The sequence below is a fragment of the Gobius niger genome (assembly GCF_951799975.1).
Source record: "Gobius niger genome assembly, chromosome: 8".
Lineage (NCBI taxonomy): Eukaryota > Metazoa > Chordata > Actinopteri > Gobiiformes > Gobiidae > Gobius > Gobius niger.
The window spans coordinates 10,699,180-10,726,387 of NC_136859.1; the positions used below are offsets into that span (position 1 = coordinate 10,699,180).

The window sequence follows — 27,208 nt, forward strand, 5'->3', positions numbered from 1 at the left end:
CGAGATGCCGTCTGTAATGGAACAAAATGTGTTTTGTCCTCCTTCAGTATACAGTAAACTCAGACATTTGTGGGGGAAAACACTGTGCATCTCAATATAAAGCATTTGTATCAATTTCATGAACTTGCAGGCTAGATTTTCAGCATTTCTGTGACATTGACCCTGAAAAGTGAACCTGCAAGTTGTGAAATTTGCCTATAAACTCATCCCTGTGAAGAACTGGGATGCTCCAAATATGTTAGGAATGAGTTTGGACACAACTAGTGGCTTCATCTTTCCTTGTTTGTAATAAAATAAAATACAAATCAGGTATAGGCCCATTAAGCTCATAGATTGTCATTGCTAATTTCCACCTTTAATCCTTTATTAACAGTGTATATTCCAAAACATACTGCCTTTAACAATACCAATACTAAACTTCCCCTACATTCTGTCGAAACCAAACAATATTCATGACATATTCAACATTAAAGAACCCCTTCACTATTCCATGCATTTCATTTTTGCTCCAGTCCATTTATTTGAACAACTATTTACAACATACATGTAAATCCAATGTGAAAAGCCAAGTAACGTTAACATGTGCGCACAGTCAAAAAGATATAACATCGTATTACAAAAGACAAATGTACTTTTACGAACACAAAGGACCATTATTTACAGATTGTTTTTGTCTTCTTTTGTTGCCGTCTGCTCTTGTCACGGTGTTGCATAGACTGGAGCGGGAATAGGAGCTGAGGGTTTCTTCCCCTTTTGTCCCGCTGCAGCTGTGGGACTGTGATAAAGAGAAAAGACAGAGATTTCACACTAATTACACCCGATAATGGAGTACAGGCCGGGATGAAGGTCACGCAGACAATGAGGGCGTTATGAAGAGCATCTCTAAAACAAGGCAAAATTAAATATTAAAAAGAATGAGTCACTTTGACTTGAAGAGTTCAACTTGAAGTACAAATCATTAACTCATTGATTACAATTACTTTCTATGTATTCATAATTACTTAATAGTTTGTTTTAGTCAAACATTACTGTAGCTTTGGTCAGAAGTGGACAGTACTCAGTTACCTTTACTCAAGTTTTTAAGTAAATGTACTTCTTAGAGTTGGGAAGTGCTATACTACAAGTAAATATAAACAATGGGTTTAAATGATCTGCTTGTTTGATGACGTTTCAGACAGGTCACCTTGCTTAAAGGGACTATGCAGAGTTTAAAAATGTCAAAATGATGTATTTTCCTCCCCTTACATGTTCCAGCCATGTCCTAAGGTGTAGAATGAGCTCAGACCTATTTACCACAACTGCCTCTAAAATCCTGCATTGTCACTTAAAAGGTTACTTCGAGTCCGAAGTGCTGTCATGCACGAGTTTAATATAGAAGGTGCAGTTACACATATGACCTGAGGTGGCAGTAGTGAGTATAAAAAGGCCAACTTGTTACCCCATTGGCAAAGATATGAATCTGAAGTAAAGACAAATGTATTGAAACAAGTCAGAACAAGTGAAATAATCTTCGTCAAACGACTAACTACATCTTAACTAGTTAAAACAACTCATATTTAAATTGTTATACTCAATTTGAGACATTTTAACTAATCGAGTCGATTTTTTTTTTGCAGTGTATACAGGTGCTCGTCATATAATTAGAATATCATGGAAAAGTGCAATTACTTCTGTTATTCAACTTAAACTGCGAAACTGATCTATTATATAGACTCATTACATGCAAAGAGAGATATGTAACCAGAAAATTAGAATATTTTAGAAATGGACTATTGGTCTATATGGTCTATGTCATATATTAGTTTCACAGTTTAAGTTGAGTAACTGAAGGAAAGGCACTTTTTCATGATTTTCTATTTATATATGACGAACACCTGTATAAACTGAGACCATTTAAAGGAGCTGGATGTAAGTTGGCCATTTTATGCTCACTACTGCCACCTCAGGTCATACGCGTAACTGCAGGTTATATATAAAGCTCGTGCATGACGGCACTTCGGACCGAAGTAACAACTTTTTGAGTGACAGTGCAGGATTTTAGAGGCAGTTGTGGTGAAAAGGTTTGGGTCATTCTACACATTAGGACATGGCTGGAACATTTTTAAACTCTGTATAGTACATTTAAGATTGTAATTCCTGAGCTTTATTTATTTATTTATTTTTAAATCATTTATACAATTATCGATTTCATAGTGAGTTGCATACAGTATTTTGTTAAAGCTTGGTCAATGCATTTACAAAACCTTTTAGTGCAATGAAAAGGAATAAAGTAAATACAAATGAGCTTTGAATCTTGTTTAGTTTCAGAAGATTAATCTGGTGGGTCGTGGTATAAAATCACTACTTGAGTCTGTTGAAATGACTGTTACCAGGTTCTTTTTAATCATAATTTCAGCTTTTTTGGCTAATTTAATGCTTATTCAACAGATTTTTATTTATTTATTATATTTTAAAAGTCGTATTTGAGTTTTGGCTTGTCATCCCAGCTTGATTGTGGGTCCCGACACCGTACCAGCTGAGAACCACTAATCTACAGTGATGACAAGACTTGAAGATGTTGAGCATCAGTTCCACATTTACCCTCCGGGACAGCGGCAGTATTGCTTTGGTTTCAAAAGGTCGGCCTTCCTCATCTTCAGGAATCGTCTCTATAGTGAAAGAAAAAAAAAATGTTTTAATAACATCATGTAGCTTTATAATTGAATCTTGTGCCTGATGTTGTTACCTTTCTTCTCATCATCCTGTTGTACATGACCAGGATGAGCACCCAGAGCAGGAGAACCAGGCAGCCTCCTCCCACTGCAGCCCAGACCCACCAGCTGAGGCCCAGCAGACCCTCCTGCTGAGGGCCATGGGTGGGGATGCCATCACCTGTAACATTATCATATTCTTATTTGCATATTCTTGTTTCAAAGTTTAATAATGATAATAAAAACTCAAACTAGTATTTATATTTTTTGGGGCCACAGAAAGAGGCTCTACATAAACAAACATAAACAAATAGCAAAGTCATAACATAAACATAAATCTCTTAACCTCTTGTCGCTTTTTTGTCAGATTTCTGTCACTTTTTTGTCACATTTTCATCACTTTTTCGTCACTTTTTCATCACATTTTCATCACTTTTTTGTCAGATTTCTGTCACTTTTTTGTCACATTTTCATCACTTTTTCGTCACTTTTTCATCACATTTTCATCACTTTTTTGACAGATTTTGTCACTTTTTCATCACTTTTTCATCACTTTTTTCCTCAGATTTTTGTCACTTTTTCATCACTTTTTTGTCAGATTTTTGTCACTTTTTCATCCTCGTTTTCGTGCTCGGTTCAGGTGGGGGTTAAATACTTTACAGTGCTCACACTTTCTTTTTTAAATGTGCCGTTTTTGTGCAAGTAAAATATACAAGGAAAATATTGCTCTTTACATTTAGTCCAAGGAATAACACAAAAAACACAACAATTAAAAACAGCAGTACGATTTAACTAACTGTATTCAATTAAAAGAAAGAGCCTAAATGCCACCCACAGATTTACTCACAGTTCAGGCATGTTGCGTTGTTGGCATGTTCTGTCGTTGTCGTGGTAGAGGGCGTTGCAGTCGTTCTGGGACCTAGAAGAAAAGAAAAAAAAGGTCAAAATATAAATCTGTATCTGCATGTTGTTGATGTCTGTTGTTATCTATTTTTACATGAAATCAGCCTCCCTGGTCAGAAACTGTTCCTTTACAGCCAATGTACAACAACTGTGTAAAGTATGCTACATTGCAAAAAGTAATCCAGAAATAAGTGACTTGAAAATGTAACTTTTTTCTGGCCTTTTCTTCATCATTGTATTTATCACTACTCAACGACATAAAACAAACCAAATAAATAGTTAATAATCACTGCACCTGTGACTTGTAAGGTTACGTTTTCGCTCAGAGTTTCCCCGCCGGCGCTGAAGACACACACCCAGGCGCCCGCGTCTTCCAGGGCCACAGAGGTGAGCTGGAGTCTGGAGGTGCCCTGGCGTTGCCCTCCGCCCGGTCTCACCCACTCCGCCGCGGCGCCCTGGGGCAGCCCAGCAGAGACCTCGCACTGAAGAGTCGCCTCGCTGCCAACCTCCAGACGACCAGGGGGGCTGACTGACACTGAGGCAAAAAGGAAAAGCCAAAGAGGTTCTTATTGTCACTCAGTATTTTACCCATTTAATTTGTCTTCATGAGCTCCAGTTACAGCACATTGTGACGCTATTGTGAGTAGCTGAGTTTATCATATTTTTTTTAAAATATGAACCAATTTCCTGAAAATGAGGAGGAATAAAGGGCCTAAATGAAATCCAAATTAAAATCACATTAGAGCGTGGAACAGCCTGCAGAGATAACATCAATCCTAACACTTCACTTGAATTTCTATCTGTTTCTAAATGTGTGGCGATTACTTGAAAAGACGACCAGTCGGTGCTGCTCCTCTTGACCGTTCCCTGAGCACGAGAACAGTCCAGCGTCTTGTGGAGTAATTCTAGAAATCTCCAGATTTCTTCCTTGTTTCAGGCGAGACCTTTGCACGATTTCCCCTTTCCCTGTGACAAAGCAGAAGGTCTAATTTAACACATTATGAATGTCTTTAAACACCTTAGCCTTGTATAATTTAGTGAACGCAAGACCTCTGGATAAATTATCTACAGTGGACAACTCTGTAGATAATTTATAACTTAGTAGAGTCCAGAGGAGTGATCTGGACTTTTAAATGAGAGGAACCTCATGACGTGAAACTAACCAACGCAGATGATACTAACCAACTACAATCTGCATAATCCACACGAACCCCAACAAACATAAGAAATTACTATTTTATTTACTGCAGGGGCCTCCAGCCTTTGTTTTACTCTCAGAGCTACTTTAACCCTTTAATGTTACTTCCTACACCCTATTTTTTTTTTAATAGAGATCTGAGTTACCTGCCTAATACCAATCCAATCCAGCACTAACCAGTCCAGCCAGACCTGATCTAAACCTGGTCGAAACCAATCGAAACCTCCTCTAAAGCAGTCCGAGCCAGATCTAAACCTGTCAAAACCAGCATTAGCCAGTCCAAACCAGGTCTAAACAAGTCTAAAACTGCTCCTGGTCGGTCCAAACAAGTCCATAACTGCTCTAAACTGGTCCAAACCAGTCCAAAACTGCTCTAAACTGGTCCAAACCAGGTCTAAACAAGTCTAAAACTGCTCTAAACTGGTCCAAACCAGTCATAAACTGCTCTAAACCAGTCCAAACCAGGTCTAAACCAGTCTAAAACTGCTCTTAACCGGTCCATATCAGTCCAAAACTGCTCTAAACTGGTCCAAACCAGGTCTAAACAAGTCTAACACTCATCTTAACCGGTCCAAACCAGTCCACAACTGCTCTAAACCAGTACAAACTAGATCGGAACCGGCCCAAACCTGCTCTAAACCAGGATAAACCAACCAAGCCCAACCTATAGTCCAAACCAGATATTTTAAGTATTACAAACTTGGTAGCGATAAGCAGAATTAGAAACAACACATGATTTGATAAAGTGTGCTCTACCAAACGGTTGAGCAAACTATTAAAGGGTTAAAAAATAAAGACGTCAGAGAGCGCCTTGTGCTTTGAAGACGCTCGTGTAAAATGTACTTAAACATATTGAACCAAGTGTTTGCAGAGTGAGTCCAAAATGATCAAAACAGAAAGAAAATGCATCTTCCTGTATTTGGGGAAATGTATGTATTCCATTGTGTTACTGTCCCATGTCAATGTATTGAGAGTCTGTTACAGTGTTACATGTGTTTGCGTCACTATATTAAAAAAATGAAAGAAAGAAAGAAACTAACCACACAAAATGAGAACATTAAAGTATAAGCTTAAAATATTGTAGTTTTTAAAAGCTGAGTGTAGGAGAATTTGGGCCCTTTCTTTACCTTTTAAGGGCATTCCAGTCCTGGGATCTTCGCTGAGGAGCAGGTTGTTGCCTCTCAGCCATTTCGAGGCGCCTGAGATCCCACAGTTCAGCATCTTGGTTTCTCCGGTTTTGGTTTTGTGCACGATCTCTGCAGCACACAGCGCACCCAGCACTGACAAGAGGGAAGACGCTAAAATCACTACACAGAGAAATCTCACACGTTTACTTTAGTAACTTTGAAGTTTATCTCGTGCAGCTTCCGCACATTTTCATTTGTAATCGCTCTCAGGGAAGGTTTGAGTACTGTCATTTTAATTATTCACCCAAACAGGAGAAAAGTCAGTCATCCAAATAATGACTCAGTTAAAGTACACATGTAATTGGTGAAATTGCTATTTTACGTTCTGAGTATCTATTTAGCGCAAAAACACGATGTGACCAGCAAACAAAACACAAACAAAACCATGATATTTCACAAAAGAAAATTATAAAAATAGGTTTTGAAAAATCTTAAAATATGGTAGATATGTCGACAAGAAGCTTTTATCACTTATATAACATGACGCAAAGAGAAGGTAAAAAGTATTGCGTGATAAAACTGTTCAAAATATGAATAAATATGTTCTTCCTTCTGTGCTGCTTCTGGCACAACACATTTAGTAGTAATTTTTTTTTTTTTTTTTTTTTTTTACTTTTTCAATGTCTTCAACTTCAAGATTGACTCACCACAATCTCAGCTGCATGTGCTTCTTGAAGAGGAAACTTTTGAGGGTAATTTTTGCGCACCACACTTTTACATGCATTATAATAAGAATAGAATAGAAAAAATGTACAGTATTGCTGGGTTTCAGGTGACATCACAGCGTTCTACAGGCCTATAATATTATATAGAGGTAAAATCATTTGTTTTTTGTACTGAGAGATCATGGACTCAGTGACTGACATTGATGATCATTTTTGTAATTCACATTGTAGATCACATTCTAGAACCTGAAAACAACCAATAGATTAGAACAGAACAGAACAGAACAGAACAGAACAGAACAGAACAGAACAGAACAGAACAGAACAGAACAGAACAGAACAGAACAGAACAGAACAGAACAGAACAAAATGGAATAGAATAGAATAGAATAGAATAGAATAGAATAGAATAGAATAGAATAGAATAGAATAGAATAGAATAGAATAGAATAGAATAGAATAGAATAGAATAAAAACACAAGGCTGAGCAGAAATATCCCTAATACCCTAACCTTAATACAACATTTTTAAAAAAAATAGCCTAAATACAAAATTCTTAATGGAACAAATGCAAAAAATGAGACACATTTCATTTTGTGAGCTTTGTAAACATTCAATCAAAATGGGGAATGAAGGTAAATGTTGATATTCAAAACTAAACCAGACACAACAGCAAATTTTGAGGAAAAGATTGTGTGAAATTTCAGTCAAAACCGCAGCTGAATGTGTTTTTAGATTAATCTATGTGGTAAAATAGTGGAGCATCGTTGAGAAGGAAAAATTTACATTTTCTGATATATTTGATTTAATGCCAGGTTGAATCCGATTTAATGCTTTTGAAAGTCTTTTAAAGACTTCATTTTGGCTCATTTAATGAGTTTTAATGCACTTGTTCCAAGAACAAGCAGAAACTTACAGAAAGCATGAACTTTAGTCTCACTTCCCCATTACTGATAAATAGAAAGGAAACAGAAGCGAATGACAATTTTGCAGCAATAGCTCTAGTAAGATCTTTATCTATACAACTGCCACATTACAGTGGGACTCTTTCTCCAAATGCCCCCAATTTTCCGTAACACTTTAGACTAAAGCCTGCAGGTAACAAGAAAGTAATTACACATGTAAGTACAGGTACTTACACATGAAAGTGCCAGGTTTATGTAGGCGTACGTGTCAGAGGTACAAGATGTAATGAAGGCGCTCATGGCGTCTCACTTTAGATTACAGCCCGTGTAGTTACACATTACAGGGCTTTAAAAGGGTTTAGATTGAGCCAAAATCAAGCCTTAAATGTCATCAAGCATTAAACTGGATTCAAACTGGCTTTAAAAATAAACTTCTCAGAAAATGATATTACTCAATATTTTTTCCACGTAAGTTAATTGAAAATACGAAAACTATCGACTAAAACATATTCAGCTGCAGTTTTGGCTGAAATTACCTTTTTTTTTTTGCTCTGCAGTTTCCCATTTTGTCCAATTCTCTTTCCTCAGTTTGATGAAATATTTGCAAGTCTTACCCCCACATGAACCAAGTTTGGCTTTACCCAAATCTAAAAGCTTCTCGACTGGAGAGCAGTTTGAAAGTACATTTGAAAGCTAAAGCCTACAGAACTGATCCGAGCCTTTTTTGTCTCTTTTTTGTCGCTCTTCAGTCACTTTTATGTTGCTTCTCCGGCACATTATTGTCACTCATTTGTTGCTTTTTCGTTGTTGTTATTTGTTGATGTTTGTCATCTTTTGTTACATTTTAGTGGCTTTTTCGGTGCTATTGTGACACTTTTGTGAAAGAAGTTTATAGATTCAGGTAAAGCCAAACCGGAGACTATTTGGACATTAAAAATTATATTACAAATCCATGTACACCTTTGTATACAGTTGTTACACTTTGGACATCTTCATTAAACCGTGCACTATAATTTCCCGTACTTACATAATTACCTCATTGTTCTCTGTACCTGTAAAGTGTTACCAAATTTTCCACTCTTTTTTTTTTTTACATTTGTGTGATAATCAACATTGTGTTCAGCATGTGGGAAAAAAGACAAAATCTTTATGCTCTGAAGTTTGAGTTTTTTGTATCTTGCTCTGAGCTTTGTGATCTATTCTCTCAAAAGAGCAGGATTCACTCATTATAAAGCCCGTCTGAGCGCTCGCAAAACAGATAAGGATTTTCACAGGTCTCGTGAGTCATTCTTAGTTTGTTCGCCGTAAATTAACGCCGTCGCACAGGAGACAGGCTCAACCTTCAGGAAATTTCCTGTCGATTTGTGAGACAAAAACAAATATTCAAGATGTGACACATGAAGATATTTGAACACTCACCCAATACAAATATGCAGCTCTTCATTTTCAAATCTCCTGAAAAAACAAGCAGAATATAAAAGGATGCTTAACATTACGGCAAATGTCTTTTCTGTTTGTCCCTCATTAGTAAAGTCAAATTACATGTAGTGAGTATAGTCTGAAACATCATTGGATTATTAGACAGTGAAATAAATAAAGCAGCAGTAAAATCTGCCTCCTGTGCCTGTCTTCTTCCTTTGCAGGGTTTCCAAAGGCGGCGGCAAGTCAAATGTGAAATGTTGATATTCAAAACTAAATTGGACACAACGGGCAACTTTTGAGCAGAAGATTGGGTAAAATTTCAGTCAGAACTGCAGCTGAATTTGCCATTGAGAGGGTTCTGCCTCTAAGGAAAAAAATATATATTTTCAGAGAAATATTTATTTAATGCCAGTTTGAATCGGGTCTAATGCTTTTTAAACGCTTAACTGAACAGAGCACATTATCTCCAGTTTGGCTTCACCCAATCTAAAAACTTCTTCAAAAAAACATAAAAAAATACAAAAAAGAGGATGAAAATCGAACAAAAAAAAACAAAACAATAAAGTTGGATAAAAAATGTTGAAAAAGTGGCAAAAATGTGACAAAAACATTTGAAAAAAAAAAACTGAAATTGTCGACAACACGGTCAGGAAAAAGATTTACATCAGTTTTGTAGGTCTTAGCTTTCTGACTCTCCAGTCAACTAAGCTTTTAGATTTGGGTAAAGCCCAACTAGAAATGTGCTTGGTTAAGAGGTCAAAGACTTTTAAAACCTTCATCTTGCCTCATTTAATGACTTTTAATGCCCCTGGGAAACCCTGCTTTTGCACAAGAAGAAACTTACTGAAAGCATGAACTTTAGCCTCGCTTCCCCATTACTGATGCACAAAGCTGTACTTAATCTGTGAACATGAGAAAACCACTTAAACTGATAAAATGACACAATGATACACATTTATGCTCCTCTAGTTTTGTGTCGTTACATTTGTTTCTCATTTAACTTGAAGCTGAAATGATCATTTGTTTAAAAAAAAAGGATCTAATATAAATAAACAAACACATTTTAAAGTGAATTACCAGAGATTTCTCGTTCACAGCGTAGGTTCTGTATCCAGTCAGCGCTGCTCCTCAGAGTAGTGGAAAACTGCACGAATGCACAAAGACTTCCTCCTCTTTGATGAAGTTTTAAACCAGTGCAAACCCAGCTGCGCGCGTGGCTTTGCACCAGAGCGGCTTCACGTCAACCTCACACAACAAATCCCCAATTCAGGGTTCAAGCAGGTTTTTAACGCCAATGCCCCTGATTCAAACAAGTGGCACAAAACAGAACAAGTTCCTGCATTCATCAGTTTTGTCCATGTGTCTGATTTGGAACGACTTGGGTAATTAAAAAGGTTCACAGGCACCTACTATCAATGACATTTTTGTAAAGCTGATCCATTTCTCATTTCTGCCCAGTGTTTTGATAAATTAAACACTGTGGGCATCTTGGCTTAAGTAAAACTATTCAAAACACTTGCCAAGCATTTCATTCTACACTGTAATTTTTGGTGTAGATGAACTGTAAAGCTTTTCACTGACTTTATACCCTTTTTCACTATCTGTGAATCCGTTGTGTGGTAATTTGGCCCATTTCTTACAGCCACATGACGTTCCTGTCCCCAGATGGCTGTGACAAGAGAGTGGGCGATTGGGGTCAAGTGTCTTACGAGAAATATAAAGTAAATACACCCGTTATGATCTGGGGCACTCGGGTCTCAGTTCAGCCACACACTATGAGCCCAAAGAAAAATATCAGCTGAACATCCTGAATGACCAGGTTATTCTTCTTCCCTGATGGCGCAGGCATGTTCCAAGATGACAATAGCAGGATTCATCGGAATCACATTGTGAAGGAGTGGATCAGGGAGTAAGACATCATTTTCACACATGGATTGGCTACAGAGTAGGGCTGGGTGCTGTTAAAGCAGTACTAAGTAACTTGTTTACCTTTATAAAGCATTTCCAATGACATCACACATACTTCCGGCGGCCATTTTGAATACCGAAGTTGGATTATTATCATTAGGCTACTGTAACATGTACCATTATCTCGACTCAGGATGAAAATGAAAGACAACTGATTGACAGTGGGATTTTTATGAACTCGTAATCATTGTTCATGAAGAAGAAGATGAAGATAACAGTAGAAACACGGCCCCAGAGACGCACGTTTATGTGATCTATTATAGAAAACGCTATCTCAATGGCCGCCGCCTGGGCGCCGCCATGTTTATTTCCCATACCGACTTTGAAGCTAAGCAGGGAAGTGCCTGGTTAGAACTGGGATGGGAGACCGTTCCTCGGATGCTAAGCAGGGACGGGCCTGGTTAGGACTGGGATGGGAGACCGTTTGGGAACACCAGGAAGCCTGGCGACAGTACTGAGTGTGTGCGTGGTTGGTGGTGCTGCTGTCCGAGGACAACCCGCTGTCACAAAAACGCGAGTGCACGAGATCTGACTGCCGTGCGTGTGCGCGCATCCAAACAGGGCGATGTGTGCGTGTGTGGGCGTGTGTGTATGTGTGTGCGTGCGTGCCCAAAACCTGCTCAAACACGAGCCTCTAATCAAACGCGCTGCTCCGACTGATTTATCCTCCGTGTGAGTAAAAGCGAAAATGAAACTACAACTTAACGAGCGCATGGCCTGCACTGTGCAGTTTTTTTTCTTTTTTTCTTTTCTTTGCTGCTGTACCATTTGTTTTCTATTTTGCTTTCACGTATTGTGAGCCCAGAGGTACATTTTATTCTAAAGCAGCTTTGAACGCATTGCCAATTTTATTGTAAGGTTATAAATACTGTCTAACAACGATCATTAGCCTATTCCAGTTCACAACAAACTTATTACTTTTTTGATTGTACATTACCGTGATGCATCAAACCACGGGTCCTGCACCGTGACCCAAACCGTTAGAGCTGAACCCCTAATATTTATCCGTAATTATTCCACTGTCTCTTGAATCCTGTTCCCCGAGTTTAGTGAAAATATTGTCGTAGTTTATAAGAAAGGAGCACGGGTGCATCAAACACTCCAATTGCAGTTTGTTTGAAATTGTTTTTTGCCTTCATTCTTTTACTCATTTGTAGTGGCCATAGTTTTTGGAATGGGTTGGGAACCACTGGTCTACAGCTGAACTGTGTGACGGGTTGGACATTTCTTTGTAATCACTCACAATCTCAGAATATCAAATGTGGAGACTAGCGAGGCCCGGCCGAAGGCCGCGTCTCAGCTAGTATAGATATAATCAGCAAATGTGGTACAGACGTAGCAACTCTGTCAAGCTACAGCAGGATTTACTAAAGATCTGCTTCACTCTAAATTAACACATCAAAGAGGCAACAGAAAACCATTCTCTGTGATTTTTACAGTTTGTCACGTCAACAGAGTCTCAGTCTGAGTCAGTGCTTAAGCTGCTCAAGACGTTAGCATGCTACCGGTTAGCAACTGTCATCAGAAATGAATCATTGAAATGATTCATTTCATCATCATGAGTAGAGATATTGTTACAGGTTGTAGTACTGCATAATTTTAGTTTGGTATTCAAAATGGCCACCATAACAACAAAAGTCACATGACTGAAAAGCATGTTTATTTTAGATTTGGGTAAAGCTGAACAGGAGCAAATGCCCTCAGTTAAGTAGGCCTATACCACCACATCTGAAACAGGCCTATAACAAGACTATACCAGCCGGAAACCATACTCTAATTAAATCTAAACCATGGCTTAAGTATTTATAATAGTGTAGTGGAAGACTTCGACCATTGCTCTCCTTAGTTTGAAGCATTTACTAGACTTGTAACCATTTTGTCTCATTTTTATGATAATTTTAAAAAATAAGCATAGAAACCAAACAGTCAAAAGCCACGTTTTATTTGTCACAGCAGTAACAAAGGTTTTATTGGGAAAATCAAACCGACAGATAGTTTTCACCTTCACCACCGCATGTAAAAAAAGTAACTGATTTGGTAGCGGCCTTTTTTAATTTGATCTTAAACACACAGTAACTTTATGAACTAGTTGGTCTAAAGCCAATGCCTCTTTGAGCTCAACACTTTCTGGAAGCTTTCAGGAGGAGCGTATGCCTATAGGAGCTGACGACAAACCTTCTATTGAAAACATTTCTCGGGAAACGGAAAAAGGGGCAGTGACTAAAACAAAGGCGGCACCGAAAAATTAACAGATGTGAATTCAATGTGGCAGTTGAGCGAATGTAAAGGGAGAGGGAGAAGCGGAGATGTTCTTTATATACAACTGAACACTTGTTAAGAGCCTGGAGCGGTGCGCGTTTGACCGTGGACTGATTGCGGTCACTCTCTTTGCTTAGTTTCAGTCAGCCACTCGCCGGTAAAAGTAGAGGTATCCCAAGTCCTTAGGAGGCTTCTCAGAGGCACACACCTTCTGGTCGTTGAAGATGACCCACCTGAGGAGATCAGCAAAGGGTCAGAGGGGAAACTCACATGTGAAGTGGAGTGAATGATCTTTGAGTTGATGTACAAATGTGATTCTTGTTGCCTGGTTTGAATGTAGAGTTTCTACAGGTGGTGGAAACTCTGCAAGTGAAATGTAATGCTTTTCATGTTTTTTTTAATTCTTAAAGGGACTATACAGAGTTTTAAAATGTTAAAATTAAGTATTTTCCTCCCCCTACATGTTCCAACAATGTCCTAATGTGTAGCATGAGCCCAGACCTTTTCACCACAACTGCCTCTAAAGTCCTGCACTGTCACTCAAAAAGGTGTTACTTCGGGTCTGAAGTGCCGTCATGCATGAGATTAATATAGAAGCTGCAGTTACACGTATGACCTGAGGTGGCAGTAGCGAGTATAAAATGGCTAACTTGCATCTAGCCCCTTTAAATACTAGATTTTTAATGCCAAAAATGCAACAAATCTTGGCATAAGATTTGTAAACATTCAAATCAAACGGGAATGAGGAGAAGTCAAAACTAAATTGGGCACAATGGGAAAATTCAGAAGAAAAGACAGAACTGCAGCTGAATTAGTTTTAGTTTTAGACCATAGTTTTTGTGTTTTTCAGAAAAGTATTCAGTCAAAAATGTACTGCTCAAAAAATAAAGGCAACACTAGGAGTTACATTGTGTTGCTCAACTGTTCCCTTTATTTCCTTGAGCAGTATAATTGAGCAATGTCATTGTTGTGAATTCTGTCTCTACAGAAATAATATATTTTCTAGGAAATTTAGACTTCCTCTTTTTTTTTTTTTGTTTAGTTTAGAAAAAGGGAACATTTCGTAGAAGTTTGACTAATTTCCTCCCCACATTTCCCATTGACTTAACATGGTTCGCACGGCAACAGTTTAAGGAAGTCGGTGTCCAATAAGGAAGTGAAAATATAAACTTCACAAAAAATGGCCAAACTAAAGAAAGTTGGGTACAATCTTTAGCAAAATCTTAAATATAATTGTGTTAACTATGTTTTAGCAAAAAATGCGTCTAGTGTGTCATATGCACTTTAATGGGACTTTACAGAGTTTAAAAATATTATAATTAGGTATTTTCCTCCCCCTACATGTTCAAACAATGTCCTAATGTGTAGAATGGGCCCAGACCTTTTCACCACAACTGCCTCTAAAATCCTGCACTGTCACTCAAAAGGTTTTTACTTCGAGTCAGAATTGCCGTCATGCACGAGCTTAATATAGAAGCTGCAGTTACGCGTAAGACCTGAGGTGGCAGTAGCGAGTGCAAAAATGACCAACTTGCATCTAGTCCCTTTAACACAATTATATTTAAGATTTTGCTAAACATTGTACCCAGCTTTCTTTAGTTTGGCCATTTTTTGTGTCATTTTATTTTCACTTCCTAATTGGACGCCGACTTCCTTAAACTGTTGCCGTGCCAACCATGTTAAGTCAATGGGAAATGCGTGGGGGGAAAATTAATATTAATAATAAGTCAAACTTCTATGGAATATTAACTTTTTCTATGTCAGCAGTTTCAAAACTCTAAACTCTAAAATTAAGTTTTCTGTCCAAAGTTTCTTCATAAAAATTACTGTTTCACTGAACCTATGAACCCCCACTTGAACCAAGCACATTTTCTCCTGTTTGGTTTTACCCGAATCTAAAAGCTTTTCAAAAAAAACTAGAAACAAAATAGCAACAAAAAATTAAGACTAAAATGAGGATGAAAATGTAACAAAAGAGCAACAGAAGACAACACAGTGACAAAAACGCAAGTAAAAGATCAGTTTAGATGAGTTTTGTGGATTTGTGTAAAGCTGAACTGGAGAAAATGCACTTGGCAGGGGTTAAGGGGTTAAATAAAATGATAATTACGCAAATTGTGAACTTGCAACTCAGGTTTATGGTTGCCCCACGGAAACCATACAGTGAAACTAGGTTTGTAATCTGGCTCCACAAAAGGACAGAGCAGGCGTTTTCTCTTAAGGCATGTGTGGAGTATAGCACCCTCTGCTGGCCATCATTACACCCATTCTTTTTCTTCTAACACCTGTAGAGCCACATGTAATAAATAACACCACAGTTCAAAATCTAAACAAAATTACTTAACTGTGTAATAGAACAGCATTTCATAATAATTTTGCAATAACTTATTATATAACAGGCCTCGCTTTATATTGAGGCTTGTTAAATCCTAATAAGGAATTATCAAGCACTAACCCGTAACCGTAAGAAGATTACTAAAGCTTATTAATGGCTTTTTAATACTGAACAAGCACCCATTAAATATAAAGTGAGACCATGTAAAGCAATAAAATGTAACACTTACTTCATCATTCACAAACACAAAGCTCTACTCATCATTTGTTACTGTTCTATAAACAGCTGAATAGTGTAAATGTGCAAATGTCTTAAGTATTTAACAATGTATTACTATATCATAATAAAAAGAAATACTTGTAGCTGATTCATGAACTTCATGAGGATGTGAGAAAGGCCTCAACTCTGACACTGTTCAAATCCAGGCTGAAAACAGCTTTTTTTACCCGTGCATATGACAATTCAAAGTATTTTATCTGCACTCCTGCCTTTTACTATAATTGATTAATTTTATGTTCACGTTTTATTGATTTCATTTGCTTTCTTGTCATTTTATGCAACTGTGAAGCACTTTGAATTGCCTTGTGTATGAATTGTGCTCTACAAATAAACTTGCCTAGACATACCTTTTATACAAATCTCAGCTCAAACAAACGCTTTCCTCCAGTTTCATTTAACACAAAAATCTTCTCGTCCAAACTCTAAAACTAGGAGCTGTTTCTGCCAAAGAAATGTCCCATGATCATAATTGAGATTGAGCAAAGTAGAGACTGAGATTTCGATTAAATTTTGATTAATTGCCCAACCCCTATGGCACACTATTACAAAATAAGGATTTATTACAAAATTAAGTTAACCACTTACCCCCCACTTTAACTCCAGTTTGGCTTTACCCAAAGCTAGGCCAGTGCAATGCCTCTTTTGAAAGCTAACACCTGCAAAACTGATCGTACCGTTTTTGTCACGTTGTTGCCACGTTTTTGACAAAAGTGTTGTTGTGTTTCTGTCGCTCTTTTGTTGCTCTTTTGTGGCTTTTTTGTTGCATATTGGTCGCTTTTTAGTCACTTTTTTGTCACACATTTGTATCATTTTTCGTAACATTTTTGTCTCTTTTCTTTTATTCTTTGGTTGCTTTTTGTTGTGCTTTTGTCACTTTATCGTCACGTTTTTGTCACTCTTTTGCGGCTATTTTGTTGGTTTTTCATCACATTTTTGCCACTTTTTTTTGCGTTTTCTTTCCCGTTTTCGTTGCTATGTTGACACTTTGTTGAAGAAGCTTTTAGATTTGGGTAAAGCCGAACTGCAGAAAATGTGCTCAGTTCAGGTGGGGGTTAAGAGGTTAAATGCGGTGTTAATGCAAAATGCATGTTTGTTTTGCCATTTTATGTATCTGTTGCTTTTTGGTTTTAAACCCTATAACCTTTTTTGGCCCTTTTACCATATTTCCCAAGCCCTGACTCTCTCTGACCAACTGTGTGTAGTCTAATCTAAATATACATACAGGAATAAATGAAAGAAAGATGTTAAACTTACTGCTGGTCCTTCTTGATATGGCAAACATAGTGGCCACACATAGTGCTTGTGCCCATGTGACTGATGAATGCAAACAGCTCATACTCTGAAAAGCAGGAAAATCAAAGCAGCATTGTAGTTTATTCTCTTTCGATTTTGGAGTATATGTCTTGAAGAATGACTTTGCAAAGTTCGTTACTCACTTCCTGGTCCGTCCCTCACGCGGGGCCCGGGTGGCGGCTCCCGCCCTCCTTCGCTCTCTGCGGCGGAGCGGCCTTCGGACACGTCCATGGACTCCAGATTGTCCAAATGAGAGAAGATCCAGTCCACAGCCCGGTCCAGGATATTACTCTGACGCACACAACAAACCCGAGATATCAGTGTTGACATCATCGCCTCTTAATAACCCCTCGAGAAGCTTCCAAACTGTCTTCCACAATGATCCGCCTCATACCGTGGCTCTAAGTGCTTTGGTTGCTTGGTCTCGGCTGAAGCCCAATGAGATGATGGTGGCCAGATGGTCTTCAGACAAACTCTCTGTGGGTGTGTTCCCTGCTCCGGAGCTGCCGGGGAGAACCAATGGAGCTGCAAAATCTTAAGTGAAGAGGGAAAGCAGAAATTCAACCTTAAAGTTCCAAATGTGCCTATATATTCATGCATGAAGTGTCAGGATGAGAGTAAGGGTCTGTAGGATTAGGATATAGAAACAAGCTAGGACCGAGGCTAAAGGCTCATTCACACCAACGCGATAATCTCCTCAGTCGAGACGTTTCCGCAGATATCGAGACACGAGTGTTTGGCATCAACAACCATCGCTCTGTGGAGGTCGAGTCAATGTCTGTCCATCAGCGAACTAGGAGTGCTGTCCTGGTAAACGGCACCAGTATGGTAATAAGTTTAGGTACTAAACTTTTAAAAGCATCGAAACAAGTATCAAATAACTCAAAAGAATGATACAAATTTAAAAGAAATTGTCTTTATGCACTGGGGTGGAGAACATCATGACGACCGGTAAGAAAAGGAAGGTGGATCTTGAATGCCGTGTATTCTAGGAAAAATTGACAAATGGTTTCTTCTTTGTCAATGTGACAGGCCAGCCAGTGTGCCTAGTATGTGGCGAGGGGAAAGGCAGTCGCCTCCACCTTCTCAGGAGACTGAGGTCCCACTTTTTATGACTCTGTGGTAGTCTCTGCTCTCCACTATGCTGCCGTGAGAGAGCGGGACGAGAACAGACTGAACAAGCTGGTCAGGAGGGCCAGCTCCGTCCTGGGCTGCCCCCTGGACTCTGGAGGAGGTGAGGGACACGAGGGGTATGAGCCAAGCTCGCCTCCATCATGGACAACACCTCCCACCCACTGCACGGGACTGTAGAGGAGCTGAGCAGCTCTTTCTGTGGGAGACTGAGACACCAGCATCACTAACTGACAACGTGCACTCGGACTGTAACTTAACACCTCAATATTCTACTTTATATTGGTCATACCGCCTTTGCTATGCCCAATCCCGTCAGACATTGGAAGCTAAGCAGGGAAGGGCCTGGTCGGTACTGGGATTGGAGACCGTTTAGGAACACCTGGAAGCCTAGCGAATGTAGTGTGTGAGTGAGTGGTTGGTGGTGGTCGGAGGGGCTGATGGCGCAGACTGGTTGCCTCGCTTCTGTCAGTCTACCCCAGAGCAGCTGTGGCTACAATAGTAGCTTACCACCACTGGGTATGGAGTGAATGAATAATGCAATGTAAAGCGTCTTTGAGTGTCCAGAAAAGCGCTATATAAAACCAATGCATTATTATTATTATTATTATTATTATATTCTCTTTTTATATTATATATTATATTATTTTATATTATATTGTTATTTTTATAACATTTTCATCCTATTTTGATTTATTCTTATTTCTTTACTGTTATAATTCCGCCCCTTAAGATATTTTCACTTTTACTTATTGTACATAAGATACCTAATTTTTCTACTATTTAACTGATTGCACACTTCTTGTCTGTTTCCGTTTCTGTGTCCGCTGACTCTGGGGTTCGGGTCGCTACATTGCAGATGTTGCTCTCAGCAGGAGAGACGGGGCAGACGAGATGAAACCTGAGCAGACAAATAGTCGCCCCACCTCGCCAAACAGTGACAGGGCGTCTGATTGGTGTCAATAGATTCAATTCAGCTTTCTCCCTCTGTTGTTATTTGAAAATGAGGAAAAAGGTACAAGCAGCAGCTTTAGGTCCAACATTGACTCGAAGCACAGCACCAAACTGCCTCAAGGAAATACATTAGAGATATTCATTTCCTTATTCAAGAACGCAGTTACAGTAACAAACAGAAAGCCATTCAGTTTGACTCAACACACCTGGATCTTCCATGTGGCCCATGACCCAGTTCATGGCGGAGTCGATTCCAGTGTTTCCGGTGTAGTACACGGCCTTCCTACAGGCCTCCAGAGGGAAGCCCATCTCACACAACTGCGACACCGTGGAGTCATCGAGGACCGGAGCTGAGAGAGAGAGAGAAACAAGACAATAACTCCAACGTCCGCATTTCCTGACGGGGCACTAAAGTGTAGAATTGGAATATAAGCAATCTATTGTAATGTGAAGGTGTGTAAGTTTATCATCATAAATAAATAAACAAAAAGGGCAACAAAGGAGGAGAGTAAACGGAAAAGCCAGGAAAAGAAGAAGAGAGGAGGAGGAGGAGATTCAAAAGGCTAAAAGGTTTTCCCCCGCGTCTGTGGCGAGTGCGATGACGGTGCAGAAACGCCAGACAGACTGACACAGCAGAGGGGAGTAGAGCGAGTCGTCCTCCTCGTTGCCGTGGAAACCCAGGATACCTTTGACCTCCACATCAGGCGTCATGAGGGGGGGAGGGGCCACCTCTGGGAGCAGCTCCTCGCCGGGCAGCTGACCGGTCGCCCCCAACGCGCTCAGGTCCAGGGTGTCCGGGACGTCGATGCTCACGTCTGCAACGACACGGAGCGCAAAGGGCTGAGCAGGTTTTCAGGCCTTTCTATTTCGCTAAGAGGAAAAGGAACAACTCTCACCTATTACTCCACTACTACTTTAACAAATGCTGAATCTATGGATATATTTTCCACCAAATAAAGATGGGGACATGGAGAGGAGCAAAGAGGTTCAACAGCCCATACAAACAGAAATAACAGAGAATGTTAGCCATGATGCTAATGTGAGCTCCGTGCTACAAGCTAACTGCTAGCTTCAAGTGCCATTTATTTACTCCTAGAGGGCAATCTGCGCTGTAAAAACATATTTTTGTCACATTTTCAGTACATTTTTGGCATTTTGCCGATGCTCTTTCATGGCTTTCTTGTTGCTTTTCCAGCACATTTTGTTGCTCTTTTGCCGCGTTGTTTTGTTGCATTCTCGTCCTTTTTAAAGGGGGGGTATTATGCAAAATCGACTTTTTCAAGCTGTACATCATGTTATGTCATTCCCTCATTAAAAACATGTCTGAAGTGTTGCCTTGGCACATTCACGTATTTTTGAGTAATCTGTAAAAACTCTGATGGCGGCCATTTTAGGGATAGCTTTGCCTGAGTCCTCCTAGGAACGCCCCCACCTCCTGGAGACGCCTCCAACCTTTCGTCACCAGCCGAGTAACCAACCACTGCTCCTCAGCAGAACCCCCTCCCCACTGATGCCACAGACAGCGTATGGAGGGGGCGTGTCGGAAAGGCTCAGAGGTTCTTAAAGAGACAGAGGCCTATTTCAAGACATTTGCTACAGCCATTTTGAGAGAGCAATTTTATACAAGGCAGTTATTCTAATTTACTGCATTTACAGACCAACAGAAGGTTTCGTCATCATTGTAATGTGCTATAGACTGGTGCTATGTGATAGAAAAAAGCATAATACCCCCTCTTTAAATAGTTTTTTCGGTCGTGTTTTCATCACTCTTTACTCATGAGTTTTTGTCGCTTTGTTATTGTGTTATTATTGCTTTTTGGTACGTTTTTGTCGCCCTTTTGCCACTTTTAGATTTGGTTAATGCCAATCTGGAGGAAATGTGCTCGGTTCATGTGGGGGTTAAGAGGTTAATGATCTAGGCTTTGACCTCCTCTACATGTGATCAATGGGTGGACAACGGCTGAAAACATCTGGATCGCTCATAATCTGATGATTGATGATTGATGCTAATGCTAACGGCTATAGGAAAAATACATTGAGCAGGCTAACAGACTGGCCTACTTGCTAACTGTCCGCATATGTTAGGATCGAACGAGAAATTGACTTACCAAGTTTTTTTGGGACCCAGTCAAGACCGAATGTAAACTTCTTAATCTGGATAACTAGGTAGTCAGGGAAAGAAGCAAACCGCATCGTTCTGGTGATGAAAAGAAGTTGATCATTATGTTGATCATTATTATGTGTAAACATGTTAAGAAGATGACTCATAGTGGTTGGCTTACTTGGTGGCAGTCGTCTTGGACTGCACCGCTGAGCTCCAGAAGTCGGTGAGCACCTCTGGTTCTGTGAGCGCCGCCATGCAGGACGTGAACGGGATTTGAGCTCGGACTGTGGCCGATGTGTCGCCCATTTCTCTGCGACGTTCTGCCTCCTGAAGCTCCTCTGTTGAAGAAAGAGATGACACCGAGAGTATAGTGATTCATCGAGAGCCCGGTTTGTTTTTATGAATGTACAGTTCCTGATTTTAGGTAGAAGAGGCAGACGATAGACAAACAAATAATATTGAATTAATCATATAGGGCAAAAGTAATACAAAGGTGGATAGTTTACCTGTGTTGGTGGCCTGGTCCATTGGGACAGGCAGTTGTACAATGTAGTCGACGCGCTGTGTGTACTTGGCTTTTTGAGATTGCTCACACACGATTTTCTCCTCCACCAAAAACCTGAACGCCTCCGAGGGGTTTTGCCCAGAGCGGCAGTTTCTCTGTTGGTCAAATATATTGCTTTTATTACACAATATTGAAGTGTGAGGAGAGTGATGTGGCTGTATCCTGATTCACAAAGACATGCAAACTCCTTAAATCCTCTACTTTTAACCTTCATTACTTCAGTCAAATTTGGTCCCTTTACTTCGCTGTTGTGTGAAGACTATATACTTCAGTGTAAACTCTCTCCTCTGTCAGCGAGATTAAAAGCTGAGGAAACTGAGGAGGGAGCAAATGAAAACCTTACCTCAACCATGTTTATGAAGTGCAATAGAAACTCCTGAGCGTCCTGCTGTCGATTGGTGGAAAACTCAGGGTGGCCCCGTCCAACTAGTGCTTTGAACATTTGCGGTGCTATACCTATTTGGTCTCCCTAAGAATGGACACAGAAACACAGTGGATATTTGACACGGCAACATTTTCTTGGTGAGCAAACTAGAGATGCTGTATACTGCATAAGTGGTTATTTTATTCCTGATGATTGTGTCAAATGTGGTAAAAAAGGTGAGGCAAATCTGTACAGTCATTTCTGATTTGATTGAATGGAAAAAGCCCATTGATGGTAGGATTCCTCTAGTGCCGGCCATTTAATTTAGTTACATTAAAGGGATATTTCAGGATTTTTGACATAAGGCCTCATTTCCTAGTTATCAAGAGTGTTGCTGATTTCTGGAGATATTTTTTTTAATTCATGCAGTTCTTATATTTGAAGAGTTACATGGCGCTAGGCTAGTGCATGGCTAGCGCATGTCTATGGTATCAGCTAGCCTGCATTAAAAACAGTCCGACCCGCTCCACAGTGCAGCTGAGGCAAATCACTTATAACGCCAGACTAACCATTTAAATGTTTGTGTCGATAGAATATTTTTTGGGAATATAACTGACCTTGCGTCACATGAATGATCACATTTTTATCAGCTTATACAACCACAAAGCTGATGCTGCTCAAATATAAGTTATTTTAAATACAAAATGGTCAAAATTATTCTATCGACACAGACATTTATATGGTTAGTCTGCCGTTATGTGATTTGCCTCAGGTGCTCTGTGGAGCGGGTCAGACTGTTTTTAATGCAGGCTCGAAATATAAGAACTGCTTGAATTACAAAAAAAAATCTCCAGAAATCAGCAACACTCTGGATAACTAGGAAATGTGGCCCTATGTCAGAAATCCTGAAATATCCCTTTAACACTCATTGATCCTTATTTGGGCGCGTCTTTAATCTAAGCCAATCTAGTCTAGTTTTGTTTGCTTTTTTACAATCACTTTAGTACTTGTTTAGTCCCACTTATACCATGTTATGACAGCTAACATCGCTGCTCTTACCCTGGGTTCAGCTGCACCGTTCTCATCCCCCAGGTCTGGTGCAGGTTTGGAGTACTCTCCTGATAACAGGCCATAGCCCAGTTTGGCTCTGCAGACAAAAAAAACATTATTTTCTTTTTACAGTCTCTCCTTGAGCAAGGCCAGAAAACAACGCAACTGCTTGTTTTCTATTGACATCACTGCAGTGCACTTACACTTGAGTTTTGAAGTCCTGGCTTGGGTCACTGGGAGATTCCTCGATTATTTTGTCGATGTTTGACACATACCTGGAAATTAGGATTAAGTATCAAATAATTACACTCATAGTTTCAATCACAGGCTGTGTTAGAGCAAACGAGAATTCTTTCAAGAGATTTCTAGCGCTTTATAAGGACAACGTAAATGTACTTTTTAACATGATACGTGCATCTTTTCCACTTACTTCTCCTGGAAGTCTGGTACCGTGAAGAGCACTTGCATGACGGAGTTGAGGTAGCAGCTGTTGCCCAGGTTCTTCATGCCCGTCAGTCCGGGGCCAAACATCGGCCGGAGGGTTGTGCCCGACTCCTGGATCACCTCCCACTCCCCCACGCGCTGGTTCACCGCGATCTCAAGCTCTGTCATAGTGCTCTCCGTCTGCACGTGCAAGAGGTACACCGGTTTAAAGAACTACTAGAAGTTTGCAGGGGGAAAAAAAAACTGTGTAGAAGCCAGTACTGTGGGCTTACACCATATATTACAAACTACTGCAAATACATGACAATCTTTAGAGAGTTAAAGGAATAATGTGAACATCCGAACTTGAAACATGAAGTCTGGTTTGTCTCAGTCAACACAGTTTAGTCCTGATTTGGCCTCGTTTTGACCCTGTTTAAGTTTTGGAGCTAATTTTTAACACAGTCTCAATAGAGCTTAACAGTTCCACCCACTTCCGGTCACGTGCCGGGGTCCAGACGTGAAATGACGTTCATTTTTAGCATCAATTTATTTTTATTTTTTTCAATTAAGAGTTTAAAGGCACAACGTAATCAGCTATGTGCCAACTCATTGACATAAAACACACAAAGCTAAATTTAAGATTTCTCTAATTTAAAGCACAAGAGTGTTTTCTTGTAGAATATCCTTGCAATGGTCTGTAGTCAGCACATTTAGCTGAGAGGCCAGCGTGGTGCTTTTAAATACGTAATATTTTAATTTTACGAAAAATCAATGTTAAAAATGAATGGGATTTTTTACGTCTGGACCCCGGCTGGACTAAAAACGAAATTAAAAGTTAAAATTAAAATGTCCAGATATTTTAGTCGACTAAAAGACTAAATAAAAATGAAAAGGAGAGACTGAAATCATCCAAACTTCTAATGACAGACTGAAAGAGCCTCATATCATTTACAATCACTGCCAAATGAACAGGTCTGAGTTTGTCCATGTGGGAGAAGCTCCATGAAGCAGAACACCTTGATTAAATATGATTATGATGAATATTATAAATGCAAGTACAAGACTAAATTGACATGCAATTTTAGTCAACTAAAACTAGACTAAAATGTAAAAGTTGTTTGTCTAAAATTAAATTACATTTTCGTCAAAAGACTAAGACTAAAAGTAAATTAAAATATGTTAACACTGCCGGAAAGTAAGACGGACGTGGGTGGGACTGTTGAGCTCCATATTCTACAGCAACACTGTATTCAACAAAATTATTAAATATTGTGGGGAATTAAGATAAGCGCACAGAGCATAAATAAGCATAAATGAACCAAAATGTAAAACATAGAGTCTGAGAGAAATCATTCCATGTTATTTGTTCTTATGAATTATTTGGACCACTTAATAAACACTTTAAACCAAAACATGCTTAAACATGAGTAAACAGTAACTGTACCTTTTCCATGGTCATCATGTCAATGCCAAAATGAGAAAGATGCTCTGCTAACTTTGAATCCAAGACCATGTCATCCTCATCGTACGAATAAACATCTAAAACAAATCAGAGTCAATGCAATGCTGTTAATGTCGAGTTAATATTATCAATCCACATCCTGTCTCCAAGTGCTCGCACCTGCTCCGTCCGGTGTGATGGTGCCGAGTTTTACAGCCAGTGGGTATCTAGTCTCCTTAAAGTGCAGCAGGGCGTGGTTGTTTCCCCCAGAACCGTCGAAATACCTGCGCCCACAGAGCACTTTCCCGTCCGTGAGGTTCATCCAAATGTTTTCTTGGAGATCGCACACCTCACACCGCCAGCCACTAATGAAGGCAATACAGGAAATACAATTCATTTACATAAAACATGCAAAGGACGATTTAGGGAGAACAGCCATCTTTACAAACAATGAAGTGCCAACCCTGTAGTTCACTTCTCTACAGAACGAGTTACTTGTATTGCGTAATAAATACCGTAATAAAATCAAAGGTTTTGTTCTGACCTAGGAGGGATCTTGACTCCGTTATCGAGTTGTTTTAGCTCCGCCGCATACTTTGACTCCTGTCTGACCTCTCCGTCCCACTGCTGCACTTGCATCGCGTGAGACACCGAGTCAGCGGCCATGATGCCGGCCATGGCCCGAGACACCTGCAGGAACAAAACCATGAGTGAACCAATATATTTATTATGCGGTTGGTTTGCATTTGCTTTACGGATATTGCTACAATTACATAATAATCAGTGACAGTTAAATCTTAAGTCTAAAAAGACTCACTCGTTCTTTGACAACTTCAGTCATGGTTACCAGGTCTTCAGACGTTACTTCTTGTCGGTCTGGTAAGATCACGACCTTTATATCCTCCTCATACTGGTCTTGATCAACATCAAACCCGCCTTCAATCCCTGGACAGACAGGACAAAACGAAAATATACAAATCCTGCATCCATAAGATAATGCAACAACAAGTGATTAAATCAGTCTTCTTTGTTTTCGCTAAAGCAGAGATTAAAAGTGATTTACCAATAGCTAGTCTGGTGGGCTTTTTCTTTGGTGGGTGTCCAGAGGCAGAGTTGCCATCATCTTCACTCTGTGTGAATATTTACAGTTTAAGACCATTATGTTCCACTTTATAATAGAGATCACATTGATTCCCAGTAATCTGTACCTTGGGTTTGCGGGTCCTGGTGATGTGCAGGTAGGCTCTCTGTCCAGTCCGTGCATAGTGTCTGTCTACATACTGACTGCCAAAGCCCAGGAAAGTGTTCATGCACACAAACAAGCCACCTTCACTTTCCTGAAAAAACACGCAATCAAAACATAAGCAAATCCACAGTCTGACATCTTAATACAATCCGGAAAATCTCAGATAATTTTAATCAACCTCAGTGAAGTAAAGAGGGTGGACAGAGCAGGACAAGTTTGCTTGTCAGTACTTTGACAGCAGCTAATGCTGCTAGCGGCTACACAGACTCCAAAACTATAATGGAGCAGTATTAGCTTAGCATTATGCTAGCATGCTAGTCATTCAGAAGAGAAGCCAAACCAGGAGGGTAATCTAAAGAGGACAGAGACTTGGTCTTTCATCAGTTTAGTCTGAAATAACCATAAAGACTCGGGGCCGGAGCCGCTGCCGGTCGCGTTGTGCACATTTACAGAGCAGGATGTCTCACCGGTGAGGCAAATGACAAGGCGCATTCGTCTTTGTGGACTCGGTCCCCGGACTTCGGGACCCGAATTGTGGACAACACCGACTTCAAGACCTCGCCAACATCCGCCATGGCCAGTGAGTGTGATCCGTCTCACGATGGTACGGTTGTTCTGCTGAGTTTACAGCCCAGGACTCTATCGGGCGTCTATTCTCCTGTGGGTCTGTGTTTGTCTGAATGAACCATGAGATGCTGAATGCGCTGAGCAAGGCCCGTGCTCACGGAGTCTGTGCCACAGGACCGTGTACCGTAAAGCACCGGGCACACGCGCACAGAGAAAACACTGCAGTGACGTCTCTCCAAGAAACCGAGCCAAACCT

The 27,208-nt window shown here is 39.9% G+C and overlaps 2 protein-coding genes across 3 annotated transcripts; both read right to left on the reverse strand.

Moving 5' to 3' along the window:
• Window positions 1-454: 454 nt before the first annotated feature.
• On the reverse strand, window positions 455-9,001 carry cd4-2.2 (CD4-2 molecule, tandem duplicate 2). Its single transcript, XM_079561637.1, has 8 exons — window positions 8,968-9,001; window positions 5,919-6,071; window positions 4,419-4,559; window positions 3,889-4,128; window positions 3,538-3,609; window positions 2,726-2,871; window positions 2,581-2,648; window positions 455-775 (listed from the first exon to the last, which is right to left on the reverse strand). Exons 1-8 carry the CDS (start codon window positions 8,990-8,992, stop codon window positions 700-702), a joined length of 921 nt encoding a protein of 306 aa, XP_079417763.1. The 5' UTR covers window positions 8,993-9,001; the 3' UTR covers window positions 455-699.
• A 3,905-nt stretch (window positions 9,002-12,906) lies between these two features.
• On the reverse strand, window positions 12,907-27,130 carry usp5 (ubiquitin specific peptidase 5 (isopeptidase T)). Of its 2 annotated transcripts, none has more exons than XM_079561313.1 (20): window positions 26,853-27,130; window positions 26,348-26,476; window positions 26,203-26,269; window positions 25,957-26,084; window positions 25,684-25,829; window positions 25,320-25,504; window positions 25,143-25,237; window positions 23,703-23,896; window positions 23,476-23,547; window positions 23,282-23,369; window positions 22,202-22,327; window positions 21,800-21,953; window positions 21,472-21,631; window positions 21,298-21,386; window positions 19,876-20,004; window positions 19,396-19,539; window positions 17,499-17,638; window positions 17,248-17,395; window positions 17,066-17,150; window positions 12,907-13,430 (listed from the first exon to the last, which is right to left on the reverse strand). In XM_079561313.1, exons 1-20 carry the CDS (start codon window positions 26,958-26,960, stop codon window positions 13,337-13,339), a joined length of 2,481 nt encoding a protein of 826 aa, XP_079417439.1. In that variant the 5' UTR covers window positions 26,961-27,130; the 3' UTR covers window positions 12,907-13,336. The 2 variants fall into 2 exon arrangements, with proteins under 2 accessions (XP_079417439.1, XP_079417438.1); XM_079561312.1 differs by having other exon boundaries at window positions 19,819-20,004.
• Window positions 27,131-27,208: the final 78 nt, after the last annotated feature.

Excerpts from the sequence above, each read along its gene's own strand:
- cd4-2.2 (XM_079561637.1), bottom strand. The coding sequence starts at position 8,992 with ATGAAGAGCTGCATATTTGTATTGG. Across the intron at positions 4,129-4,418 it reads CCGACTGGTCGTCTTTTCAA|TGTCAGTCAGCCCCCCTGGT; the intron begins GTAATCGCCACA and ends TTTTTGCCTCAG. Across the intron at positions 2,872-3,537 it reads CAACGCAACATGCCTGAACT|GTGATGGCATCCCCACCCAT; the intron begins GTGAGTAAATCT and ends ATAATGTTACAG.
- usp5 (XM_079561312.1), bottom strand. The coding sequence starts at position 26,960 with ATGGCGGATGTTGGCGAGGTCTTGAAGTCGGTGTTGTCCACAATTCGG. Across the intron at positions 23,548-23,702 it reads GTACCAGACTTCCAGGAGAA|GTATGTGTCAAACATCGACA; the intron begins GTAAGTGGAAAA and ends CCTAATTTCCAG. Across the intron at positions 20,005-21,297 it reads CTGGGTCCCAAAAAAACTTG|ACGTGAGCATCGACGTCCCG; the intron begins GTAAGTCAATTT and ends GTGTCGTTGCAG.